Below are 13,904 nucleotides of genomic sequence, written 5' to 3'. Positions count from 1 at the left end.
CGTTTGGACTGAAGGTCTGGAAGGGACTGGAAAGGACCAGTTCTTTGAAGGCCAATGCCTACTGAATCTAGGTGGCTGTACTTAAGAAATCTTTAACAGTTTGCATAGATTTAGCTTTTTCCTCCATCCTTTTGAGGACTTCCGCTTTATTGCCAAGCAGGTGCTCTTGGTTTAAGGGTGCATCCAGTAATTTTGCTTTGACATGATCTGGCAAGTTTAGTTCCTTAAGCCAAGAATGCCTTCTAGCAGACCCAGTTGACAGCAGCCCTGCAAGATGCTTCTAACGAATCAAAACCACATTGCAAAGTATATTTACCAACTTGGTTAGCAGAATGCATTAACCTTTGTAAATGTGTGTTCTGCACAGTCAGGAATCATTTTGTTAAATTTGCTCCACAATATGCTGCTGATACTTTAGCATATAAAACTGGCAATTTAAAGACTTAATAGCCAGAGTAGCAGAGGTGTATACCTTCTTACCCAGTCTAAAGGCCTAGAATCCCTGTCAGAAGGGGTAGGATGCTTGGCAGTAGTAGCCTTAATGCCTTTAGGTCCCTGGGAAATGGTCTCTGGATCCGCAGTAGGATTCTTGAAAAGGAATTTGAGAGTCAGGTACTCTATAGTACCTATCAGTTTTCCTGTGAGCAGGAGGCAAAGTATCTGGGGTAAGGCTGGATTCCAAGAAAACATCTACAATTTCCAGAACAGGAGGGATAGCTAGAGGCCTGTGCTGAGGGAGGTTTAAAAATTCCCTGAGTCTCTTTCCCAGCAAAAATGCAGGGTTTCACCAAAAGAAAACTCTTCTGGAGGGGAAGCGGAGAGAATGGAATCCTCTGCATCAGAATCCGCATAGGCAGATACTGGTATGTCCTGATAGTCAGAAGGAACAGAAATATCAGATTCCTGATGAGAAGGAAAATCAGTTCTAGGTCTCAGGGGGAAGGCTGGCTTCCCCTAATTAAGGTAATAAGGTTTTCAGCCATTCTAATAATTTGTTTATGAGGCACGTGGGCCTGAGAATGTGCTTTGGTTGGCTTCCTAGGTGTAGTGCGAACTTTAGGCCTGAGAAATTCGGTATTTTTGGCTTGAAACAGTCATCAGTTTAATATGAAAATCAGTAGGCCTGAATACTCCCACAGAAGCCAGTGCCTGCACAACGGCTCTGGACCCATCCAAGGTAGAGACACGCGCAGGTCCCACATTCAAAGCATCTTGCGGCATACCGGACTCAGAATGGGTCTCAGTACAGGCCTGCGAATCTGTATAAGCGGGTATCAAGGGACGTAAAAGCACCTCACTGAGTACCGGCGGACTGGCAACTAGCTTAACAGAAGCATCGTCGGCAGGTTTGGACCTATGCAGTCTGTCTCGGTCTTTCTCCTTATGTTTTTTCAGAAGCTCGGTAGTCAGATGGCTTATTGAAGCTATTTCGGAGTACGGAGATTGAGCGCAAAAAACTTTAGCTACAAAAATTGCCCGATGACATCGTTTGGCCGTTGAACAAGGCACAAAACCGACAGCGAGGTACGTTGTGGTCTGGGCCTAAACAGGTGACTTAGTAAGAATGAAAAACTCTAAGGTATTTGCTTTCCACAGGCAAGACCATTTTTTTCTGACATCTGTTAGAGCAAGAAAAAAGGATCCCGAACGGGGTACTTAACTTTTAGAAAACTACAGGTCTGAAACAGAAAAACGAAAATTTCAGGAGTCTGACGAGCGGCACTTGTGAACTGCTTCTACTTCGGGCACCACACGGCAAGAAAGACTGATGTAATGGCATTGGCTGCATGTTTTATACCCCTGACGTCATGGAAGAAGTGACAGCATCTGACGCAGAAATTCCAAGACTCTGGTATTCAGGCCGACTGAGGGCTACCTGCAGGCAGATAACCCAAATGTGATGACTGCAATAGTGCAACACGAAGAGCATCAAGGCTGTACTGTCCAGGGATTCATCAATGAGCTTTGCCCTAAAGTCATCAGGAAGGGGCTGCTGTATACGTATCCAGGAGTACCTTCTTAAGGCAGATGTTGATGTTGCTGACCTTGCGGAGGCCTTAGCATCATAACTGCACTCAGTGCCTTGTAACCTGGGAGAGAAGGGCCACAAGGGAAGTTAGTGAAGTTTTGGCAGCACAGTCTGGTTTATCAGCCAATTCCTTGGAGGCTTTTTCCAGGAGGGATGATGCTCATTTCGCCATGTGTTTGGTAATTTGCAGCCCTAAAGGACCTGGTAGCAGAGATGCAAATTCTTAGATATTCCATGGTCTTGCTGTCTTTGTCAGCAGAAGTATGGTGGTTGTGGGCAACAGCTTAGAAGCCTTGCCTGTAGAGATGGAGATACTGGCAGGGTCTGCAGGTGGGCACTTGAGGAGGTACTTGGCAGGGTCAGGAACTTTAGAACGTCTGTCAGGTCTGCATGCAGCAGGAAGTTGACAGTCTGAATTTAAGGATGCTGAGAAGGTTCCAGGAAGGAAGGCAGGATTGGAGGAACAGCAGACTGGCTTGGGGAATCCATCTGAATGAGATTGTACCATCTTTTTTGAACCTCAGTTATTTCAGAGGATTGGCACTTGAAATGATCTTTCATCTCAGATGGTTTCCCCAAAGGTCAAATACTCAACTGTGGAGTCAGGATAGACAGATTCTTCCTCTGGGGCACCATACCCCTAAGGGAGAAGAGATCAGGGAGGTGTAAGTAAGTGATTCTTCAGAGGAAGAATGAGAGGTCTTCCTCTTCCCTCATGGTAGGGTCTGAGGCCTAGGGCTCAAATGGAGGTGGAATGCTAGCAGTCTCTGCAGGAGCAGGACAACACCATTAAGGCATTAAACAAGCCTTGACTGGAAGTCTACTAGTCAGGCATGCTTTCAGAAGAAAGGTGTTTTCTTTCTTAAGGGGTCTAAGCTGGCATCTGAAGGGGGGGGGGGGACTAGAATCTGGAGAATGAAAGACTGGAGGGATCTGACGGACCTACTGAAATTGCTGCCCTCCCCCCGGCATCTGAGACAGACATCGGAAATGTCTCTACGGACGTGCCCTCTGCATGTGACTGTGTGGCTTCCTTGGAACTACCTGCTATATCCAATGCAGCAGATTCTGATTCCTCTACTAGGCCGCCTGCCACAGGCTGAGGCCTTTGGGGAAATCATCCCCAAGATGAAAGATCATTTCAAGTGGGAATCCTCTGAAATGATACAGGTTCAAAAAAGATACTAAGACTTCAGATTGGATGCCTTCACAGCAGCGGTAGTGGTAGGCCATATGGTCCTGGCCTCCAGCAGTTCAATGGGAACATCGGATGAACCCTCCATTCCCAACAAAATCTGTTTTAACCTTTGATTTTCTAAGTACAGGTTTTGCACATGCAAACTACTACGCAGTTTTGGGCAAACACCTGACTAACTGAACAGACCTTGAGTTATGCAACCCTAACGAGACGCACTGATCGTAGGCGTACTTGAGGAATCTGCCAGCCGCACTTACACTTGCCCTTTCTGGATGACATGAACAGGCAATACAAGAAAGGAAAAAAAAAGGACTGAAAGGTTCCCCAACATGATACTTATCTGATTTCTCAAATCCAACTGCAGCAAGCAGGGACACCTGGCGTATGACTGGCAGCAGAGAAGTTCTGAGGGTCGGTGCGTGCAGACGTCACTTATTGCCCACATTCCTTAAACTAAGTCAGATGTCCCAAGCACCACATAGGGACTGAAAACTTTTGCATTCTGGCCGAACGTATGTGAAGGAAAGAGTAAATCCATACGAGGAATGCTGCAACATTGAAATAGGACATCTAGGAGGTACCAAGCAGTTTCATTGACTGCTGGACTAAAGCAAGCAATCTGGTTGGGTGACTCAAGATTTGGACACTGATCTATCATCCATGAAGGATGTACTAGCAGAGGCCAGAGAAAGGAACCATATATGTTGGGACAGAAGAGTGCAAAGAGGATCACTCTGGCCTTGCATCTTGCTTTCTGGATAAATCCCTTTCACTAACCCCGTGGAGGGAGCAGGGCGACAACTGCGGCATTTGTTCAGGAAGGAAGCATAAATGTCACAGCAAGGCTGGTCTCAGTGATGAAAAATCAAAAATGTCACTGTTGTACTTTGGGACCACTCATGAGACATGAAGATAATTTTGCTCAACTTGTCTGCATCACCCAATGCCATAATTTCACGTTTTCTTGAGATAGGGGATAAGAGTGGGTTTCTCAGTTTGATGTACCAGACTACTGTCACATTCATCTGGGAACCATTATTGAATCCCCAAATGATGTGGATATTCTACAAAAGGGCCTTACAGAAACAGATGCTTGGTGCCAGAGCCATGAGTTCAAGCTTACAAGAAACGTATAGTTATCCCCCTTGGGAAAAACCATGTACCCATGAATTACCACATAGGTGGCAGTACACTAAACACCGAAAGTGTTGAGACTGGGGGAATAAGGTGGACAGTGGTCTGACCTTAGATAACCACATCGCCACAACAATCAGGAAATCCTATGTGGCACACATCACCAAGGGCTTTTCATCCAGAAAAAAGGAGGTCACTGTCAGACTGTACTCATCCCTCATTAGACCCATTAGGTTTGGCATGTACCTCAAGACATCTGCAACAGCTGGAAAGGCTGCAGAAATACCTCACTAAAAGAATCACAGGCCTAAAGCTGATGCCCTATGCTGACTGTCTTAAACTCCAGCTACAGTCTGTGGCATATCATCTACTCAGAGGAGATCTCTGCTTAACATACAAGGCCATGTCAAACCCTGAGCCGTTGACATGCCCCACTCAAATCCCAATCCCTCAGAGCCACACGTTAGACATCTAAACCTTATCACAATGAACAAAACATGCTGGAGGGATAGGTTCCTGACCCAGACTCCCCATACTCTGGAATAGACTGCCCATACACCTCAAGCAGAGTGCCTCCTTGACCCTCTTCAAAAGGAACCTTGATGATTGGATGGGAGACAGGAAATTCACCCCGGGGATCATGTCAGTCGCCCTGCTAGACAGAGGTCCAGGGAAGTAAATATTGTGGGAAGCAATATTCAGGAAATTGTTATGGCTAGGCTTGAATAGGCCCTAGGGCCGATAGGTTCATAGGCTGGTACTAGGCTATGTATGGAAATCACACCACACCCTTGAGAACATCCTGAAATGACTGCTCATCTCCAAGACAATGATATGAAGAGTGGCCTCTACATATGCCCAAGAACTTTGGATCACTCGTCCTTCAAAATGCTTACCCTACACACCCTAGAAGGGAAACACCCATGGTTACGATACCTAATGGCAGATCCCTTTGAAACAGGTGACCTCCCATCACTAATGGAGATATTATCCACCAGCTGATATGACCTTGGCGCATCTGAGAAATGCAAGTTTGTCACAGTCCATTGGGGTACCTTCAGGGAGAGGTATGGCAGAGGGACAAAAAGGCTTGTGGAGGCCATTAGACTCAGTCACAGGATTAGCCTTGAAGGATGATGGGGAATGTCAATGTATCTGTGCGACTAGCAGGCACAGGGAGAGTACTCTGAAGTGGGGCAATTTGTAACACTAAGTCCAGGTGGCAACCAATAAATTATATTTGCCATGACTGGTCCATGTGGCTCTTGGGTAAACTTATGATCCCTGGGTTTTGCATTAGGTGGACAAGGTGGTTAGATAGCACAGCAGGAGATGCTTGGAGGCAACACGTGAGGAGCCAATTGCTGAGATACAGGAAAACCTGGATCCCTTACGCATGCAGATGTGCTGCAACTACTGCCATTATCTTGGCAAACACCTTAGGGGCTGTGGTGAGACCAAAGGCAGTGCTCGGAATTGGTAATGACTGGCTTCCACCTGGAAACAAACTTGAAACACTAATGTAAAGCAATGTAACCAAAAAGAAAAAAAATGGAGCCACAAAGTTAGCTGCTCAAAATTACTTTACTGTGCTTCTGGTACCTCAGCTGAATGCCTTCTAGGAATGATTTGAAACACACCAAGCAGCTTTTAAATGCCAGTGCTAATTAGTGAACATCCAATCATTTAAACTGATTACTTATAATTAACGTTATACCATACACAAGGAAACCATTGCTAAAACATTAAATTCTACAACAAATTAAAAATTCAGATTTGCAGATTCATTCCTCTAGGTTACACAGTGCCATAACTGGCTTCCAGCTGGAAATACCCCCCTGGAATGCTTCTCTACCTTTACATGATGGTATGCGTCCTAGAGATCTACTGAGCACATCCAACTGTCCTTCCTCAGAAAAGGCAATATGGCCTAGATTGTGACCATTCAAGTATTTTGTCTGCTTTTCAAACTGACTTAAGTGACTCAGATCCAGAATGAGTCCAATGTCGCCTGTCTTCGGGGAAGAGCTAGACTGAGCACCTTGGAAATTTCTGCTGCTTTCAGCTCCCACTGACTGGGTGGAACACCTGGAACTTTCTTACCGGGAGGAAAAAATAATGAGTAGCATGTGGAAATTCTGTTTAGCACCCAGGAATCTGTTGCAACTTGCCAGGCTTGTGGGTGCATGGATCACTGCAACATGACTGCCTTCAGAGTGCAATAGCCTGGAAACCTTTGAGGAGTGCTGGTAAGGCTTTACAGTAAATGGGCTGCAAAAGACCCAATTTTTCCAGTCTGCCTTTGCCTCTTGGATGTAAGTTCATTAGAGTTACTACCACCAATGCCACAAGGTGGTCTGTCCAATGGAGTGTTGTAATAACCCTGTGATTTGCAGAACCAAATCTTGCCGTCCATCTGGATGAGAGACCCAGAGTGTGTCCTTTATGCCCTTCTTGGATAAGGGCAGTCTGTGCTGGTTATAGACTAATGCTACAGATATAGACCATACAACCTGGTCAATAAGGGAACAAGGGTTTAACATAGCTAGGTTTACAAAGGTTCATAGGTAGGTAACTAGGCTATTGGCCCTAGGGCCTATACAAACCTAGCCAAAAATGTACCCTAGCTTTCGCCACCCAAGAAAATTATTTTCCTGTGCCCCTGTCAAGCAGAACCACAGAAGTGATCCCCGGGGAGAATTTCCTATTACCCATCCAATCATCAAGATTTTTCTTGGAGTGCTGAGGAGCTCAGTTTGACATAGATAGGTAGTCTGTTCCAGAGTATGGGAAGTCTCTGGGACAGGAATCTATCCCTCCAGCATGTTCTGTTTATTGTGGTGACGAGGTTTAGGTCCCTAGAGCGTGTAGCTCGGAGGGATTGGGATTTCTTTAAGTGGAGCAAGTCCAACAGTTCTGGGTTTGACATAGCTTTGTATGTTAGGCAGAGATCGCCTCTGAGTAGGCGATATGTGACGGAGTAAAGCTGGAGTTTTTTGAGACTGTCTGCGTAAGACACCTGTTTGAGGCCAGTAATCCTCTTTGTGAGGTATTTTTGTGGCCTTTCCAGTTGTTGATGTCTTGTGAGGAACATACCAAAAGGGGAGTTGTACTCTAATGGGTCTAATGAGTGATGACTAGAGGGGAACAATGACCTCTTTCTGGATGAGAATCCTTTTGTGATGGTGTGCCACAGAAGGATTTCCTGACCATTTTCGCGATGTGATTATCAAAGGAGAGACTACTGTCCACCTGTGTCCCAAGGTCTCTTATCACACTTTCGGTGTTAAGTAGACTACCGCCTATGTGGTAGTTCATGGGTACAGAATTTTTACCCTAGGGCCAATAGCCTAGTAACCTATGAACCTACAACAGCCAACTGCTTTGCTTGGCCCTCTGGTTTCCAAGGCCAGTACCTCTGAGGTCCTTCTGATGGTAAAGAAAAGTTGGGTTTCAAGAGTGTTTTCAGCATTTTCCTATGACCATTTGCAGGTGTTCTACCAATCTCATGCTACCTCTTGGGAAGCCACTAAGTTAGTTTACCACACCCTCTACGCCCAGACTTACACTAATTATAAGGAAGAACCAAGCTTTACCAGAAAGGGATGACAGCATCATGCAGATGTGACGAAGTGGACAGCAACCAGGGCGGCCCAGACATCAGAGTGAAGCTTTCCTTTAGACACTAAGGGGAAAAGACTGGTGAAACTTCTCTACTCCATCTATACCTACTTAATAGAAGCATAAAAATTGTTCTCTTACCAAAGGTCTGGCTCAAGGCATTTTGATCCCTTCAGACTACTTCTCCAGACCCCGCCTCATTCAAAAACGAAGACTTCTACCTCCAATTCAGAATCTTACTCTGAAGTGCATGACACTAACCTGAAAACTAGCAATTGGAATCTGAAGACAATTTTAGATTCTCCAGAGGAATAGTGTTTCTCTTGATACTGTTGGAAGGATGAAGGACTTGGTTTAAATGGGAGCATAAGGAGGTATTCAAAGGTGATGTGACCTGTCACAGGTAAAACCTACCCAAACCAGTAGCTCTATTCCCAGTTACAGCAGTTCTGAGTGTCATGCTCCTGTTCCTAAGAAACTAGAAGCTGTATAAGGATTCTGTCACAGGTATCTTCTGTAACCAAGGGCTGACCCTTCAGTTATTTTATCAAGAAAGAACATAAATGTAGATGTTAGAGTGTATTCACTGTTGCAGTCATTACAATTGGGTTATCCTGCTGGCAGGCTACCCGCAGTCAGACTGAATTCCAAAGTTTAGGTCCAGCATAGGTCGCTGTCGCCTCCTCCCTGACGTCAGTGCGCCAGGGGTATAAAAGATGCAGCCAACGCCATTTTCTTCAGTTTTTCTTGCCCCAGATGTCAGGTGCCCCCAAAAGGGTAGGCTAAAAATAAGTCAATAAGCATACATGCACTAAGTAACAAGTTTCCTTCACCGACAAGCAAATACACCACATAGGTTGTATAGAAATAAAGTACAGATAAAGTCCAGCAAAGATAAGGGGGATTTTGGGTAACCTGGACTGCAACAGTGAATACACCAACATCTACATTTATGGTAGGTACTCAACTATGTTAGTGTATTCACTGTTGCAGTCCAGGTTACCCACCCACCATCCTGCTAGTAGCTTCAACAGCAACAAGTTCAAGTTTGGCACTCGTGTCGTCTGCTTTTCTACTGGCACACCCTCAAGCATGTGGAAGGCCAGATGTCACACCCTTAGCAGAATACATCCCATGTAGATTAGGCTACTGCAACAGCCATCTAATTGCTAGAGATGGACATGCCTGAAAGGAAAACTACTCGTATCGTCTTGTCAGCCCATGCCCCTTCAGGTTAGGATGCATCAAGGTTCCAGCCCCCCAGGTAAGGCACACTAGTTGCCACTCCCTTTTGATATATCAGATGGTTGGAGCAAAACTCAAAACACAGCTGCTTACCAAAGGCACATGCTATCATATAAGTATGACTGAAATGTCACATGCCACCACAACTAAAGGAGAACATGAAAAACAAAGGGACAGAGGGAGAACAGTCAGGAAAAAATACATTTACCTGGAAAACATGTTACCAAAAAAATCCTTGAAAGAAACAAACTGAAAATATACACTTCCAGTTGTAACTAACTTCAAGATGTTGAGGCAAGAAATAGTTTAAAACTTTGTTAGAAGTACTACTCAAGCCTACTGTCCTCATCTTTTGCAAGTTACAGCAGAGAGAGTCTGGTAGCTTAGTTAAGAGCACAAACTGCTGCTCCAAAGAAAGCCCTTGAATTCAGTACTAAGGCCAGCATAGTACTAACCTTCCACAAGTGTACTAACAGCCATCAGAGCATCTTCCTGCACACCACCAGATCCTGCTGTGCTCTGAAACATTCTTAACAAGGACGCCATAACCACATCGGATATCTGAAGGGCATCTTGATGCTGCACTTTCCGAAGCACATTCTAGAAAATGCACAAAAATAAAACCTTTAGACTATTCAAGAAATATTTCATTCCCAGTGGAATATTCCTAGCAGCTAAAGCTTTGTCTTTGCACAAATTCTTTATTAAACATATTAGTCAAATTATAACCAAATGTAAAAACGTCAGTAACAGGCAATTTTATTCACTTACCTCTTCAACATATTGGGTCACAGTTTTAGCTCCCAAGAAAGGAGAGTCTCCGACTACCACCAGTCTTTCCACATAGATGAGAGCCATAAAAAAAAAAAAAAACAGTTGCAAGGCATCTTCCTCAGCCACTAAACCCTGTACATAACGGTTATAAGCAAGCTCTAAACTGTTACGGGGCACTACAAAGTAAAACTGAACTGCTACAATAAGTTAAATACAATTAAGGGGGTTTGAAGGAAGTGCAATAGAGCGTTCAACTGCCTTTTGACATACTCAGGCAAGGGATGTATTCTTAACCACCCACGACTTCTGGTAACCAGTGCCAAAGTCAGCCTGTGTGTGGATGTCAGTGACTTCATAACCACATTACTCTTTTTAAGACCGCTCACCCCCCCCCCCCCAAAATGTGTTTTAGGGAGGTATGTGGTACCACCACAAACATGTCCTTCACCAGTTTTAGGTACCCTTGGTAATGGAGCACGTGTATTTGGAAGTTGAGACAACAGCTGAAGGGAAAGACTTGCGTGGCAAACTGCTGATGCCAGCTTTGACTTGGGCAAGTCCACCCACTGGGTTCCCCTACAGGCAAGCTTCCTACAACACAAGTTATACCAGCTAACAGTTTCAAAAAAGCACTTTCAAAAGTGTGCCCTCAAGATGGAAGCTTTAAAGGACCACTACAGGCAAACAATGAAAAAACATTTTTTAACTTGTCATGATTTACTGCACCTCCTAAAGCTGCCTGCTGCAAAATAAGTACTCATTCCCAATTTTATTTTTAATTTTTTTACTCTCGTCAGCCCTCATGGGGGCAGACATTGTGATTCCTTTAGAAAGCTAAATCTGTCTCAATGCACAGACGGAGAACAAATAGCCTTACCATTTGTTGTCAGACTACACTTCCATTCACTTAGAATGGACCACCTGAAAAAAAATGCCAAGTTTGAGTCTGCAGCTCATGCGTCACTGACTGGTACGTGCAGAGTTTTACAAAGGTTGTCCCTGCTGATGTACTACACATTCTCTGAAAGAAACTTGCAAATGTGTCAACAAATTACTGAGATAAAGACATTTCACAAGGAGCAGTTTTGCAAGTTTCAATTCCTGGCCAAGTTACTCCTCCCATATCCCTTCCTTCAGTGGGCTAGTCTCATATCCAGCTTGGGTAGATTCAACTACTTTGTCAGCTTTGCATGACAATAGACAAAAGAAATCAGCCTGGTGTGCCACTAAAACTGTTCCCTTATACGTCTCCACTTCTGAATAGCATTTCCCCAGGAATAATAAAAAAAAAACACAAAAAAAAAAAAAAGCACGCACATCAGTCCAGAGTTTGGACCAAACTATCCATTTCTAAATGTGCACACTAATATTCAGTTTATAATACGTTCTGGCTGCTGAGATTGTTATCTTTACATAGTTTTTCTCTTATAGCATAACCCGAACTTATGGTATTCAATGCCAAGCTTTACAACAGTTCTCAGTTTCTTCATGACCTCCCAAGCCTCTGATGTGACCCAGTACTTTGTCAATATACTGTAAATACATAGATTAATACAAATATTTGTGCACATGACATGTACAATATACACCTACCATCATTAAAACAAATTATATCAATGTAGTTATGATTTCTAGTTTATGACCCCGTATCTATGGAAACTTCCTTTTAAATTTATGTTCAAGCAACTGCATATTTGTTGCATATTATCTTGTTTAATTGTTTCTCAATATTCTAACCACTGTATGCTGCATCAACTGTAACACACTGATTTTACTCCTTTTATATTTTCTACGCTCTTTGTACAAAATAGCTATTTTATAACTGTTTACTATGTATCTGGAGCTTTTCTCCCACAGTTTCTGCTGAAAACGATCATCCTGTGTCCAGTCGGTCTAACCTGGTAAACAAATGGAAAATAAATAAAAAAAATAAAATATACTAAGAAAATCACTGAATATACAAAGAAAAATCCTAGAAGGAAGGAAAATGTTTCCTTGATGCAGTCATGAAAATCCCACTCATTTATTCAGATATTATAGGCAAACATATGTATATATTAGGCAAAGCAACGTACCCAACACACTAGTCATAGGTGACTATAGTCAGGCACACTGATGTCCCACTCACCAGGCTAAACAAGAAGGCTGTCAGCTGTCGGGTGCCAGGATCTGCCACATAACCCACGCACTCGGGTCACTCCACAACAAGTACAAATATGACTGTCATTGTCCATGTTGGTGTGAATGACCTGAGATGCACCTCCTAGGACTACATTGAGAGACCTGGAAGAGCTCTCCGATCTTGTAGCCCAGGGAGGTATGACCCTAGCCCTGAGTAGCATTCTGCCATTGCCCAGAATGATATCGCAGTACAAGGACAAAATGATCGACTAACAATTGGATAAGCTTCTGGTGGCATTCTAAGGGGATCTAGCATGTCTGCCTGGGACGACATGGTCGACAGACCACAATGCTTTGACAGAGATGGCCTGCACCTGTCGCCCATGGGATTCCGGATACTGGCTAAGGCTCTTGCTGCCCCTATAGTGCCTTTTTTAGACAAAGTTCAAATGACAAATTCACCACAGTAACAGGAACCGGCAAACAATAACGGAGGGTAATGCTACTCAATGCTAGAAGTCTAAATCACAAAATGCACTCACTCATGGAACTCCTTAAAATGGAGAACATAGATAACTGTGCAGTGATTGAGACCTGGTTTAAGGCTCCAAAGAGCACCCCTGCACTACCAGGCTATAACTCATACCACACTTTACAGCCACGTAACTTGGACCGGAACACCATGTGTCCATATTCATTAAGGATATCCACACCTCCAGGCTACTTGCTCAGCATAATGCATCCGAAGTTATCCAAGTGCAACTAACTCTGGGCAAAACTACAACCCAAATTGTAGCTTGCTACAGATCCTCCACCATGCCCCAGGATTCCCACTTTTTCATGATATACTGGAAACTATTAGGGTTCAAACACCCTAATAATGGGTGATTTCAACTACCCACCATTAACTGGGAAAACTACTCATGTACCAACTCCTTTGCTCAACGCTTTCTGGAATTCATAAATTCCAGTGCCCTGGATCAACTTATCCACACACCCACCAAGGGCAACAATATCCTAGACCTAGTCATTACCAACTTGAGTTCCACACCCAAAGTCAACTCCTCAATGGTCAGACCAGACCATAAGCTAATCACCCTAGATATCCACATCCTGCCCCGCCATTAAGGAAACCACGGTAAAAAATTTCCCCAAAGCAAACTTCATGCTTCTTAAGACATAAGTGGCAAACTTCATGACACCCATGCAGATGGACAGTACAGTTACAACTGCTGAATCCTACACAAATGCACTCTATAAGCACTTACATGTGTGCATGGATCGTGCTATCCCAAACCAAGAAGCTATCCTCCAAAAAAAGGAAGCCAATCTGGTGGTCCCCTGCCAGAAACTGTACAACAGAAGGAAAAAACTGTTGCAAAAGAATAAAATCCCATGAGTGGTGGAGCTCCCTGGTCAGCCTCAGTAAGAAGCTGAGATCCCTTATAAGAGCCTCCAAAGCTAGTTATGAAAATAAAATCACCACTGATTCTAAGAACAACCACAAAGCATTCTATAGCTATGTCAAGAATCTCAATGGCAACACCCAGATCTGCTCTGAGTTACAGCACAACGGCATGAAAATTACAGGACCAACTGATATTGGCAACATCCGGGCAGATAGGTTTAGTGCTAACTTTACCACCCTTACACCCTAAAGGGCCCATATCTATACAGGAAGAATGCAGAGTCCCTGTAATCACAGCTACACAGGTAGAAGCTGCACTCTCTAAAGCCAAAAACACAGCATCCACAGGACCATCCCAGGCTGTGTTTTACACG

The 13,904-nt window shown here is 44.0% G+C and overlaps 1 protein-coding gene across 1 annotated transcript in view; it reads right to left on the bottom strand.

The window, feature by feature from the left end:
• KPNB1 (karyopherin subunit beta 1) overlaps positions 1-13,904 on the bottom strand; it is a 2,271,876-nt gene that overhangs the window by 724,151 nt on the left and 1,533,821 nt on the right. The window contains exon 15 of the mRNA XM_044055271.1: positions 9,683-9,827. Within this exon, the coding sequence (XP_043911206.1) occupies positions 9,683-9,827 (145 nt within the window). The remainder of the gene's footprint in view (positions 1-9,682; positions 9,828-13,904) is intronic.

This window comes from Protopterus annectens, chromosome 13.part0 (genome assembly GCF_019279795.1).
Source record: "Protopterus annectens isolate FY-2018-M chromosome 13.part0, PAN1.0, whole genome shotgun sequence".
NCBI lineage: Eukaryota > Metazoa > Chordata > Ceratodontiformes > Protopteridae > Protopterus > Protopterus annectens.
This window is presented reverse-complemented; position numbering and strand designations above follow the sequence as displayed.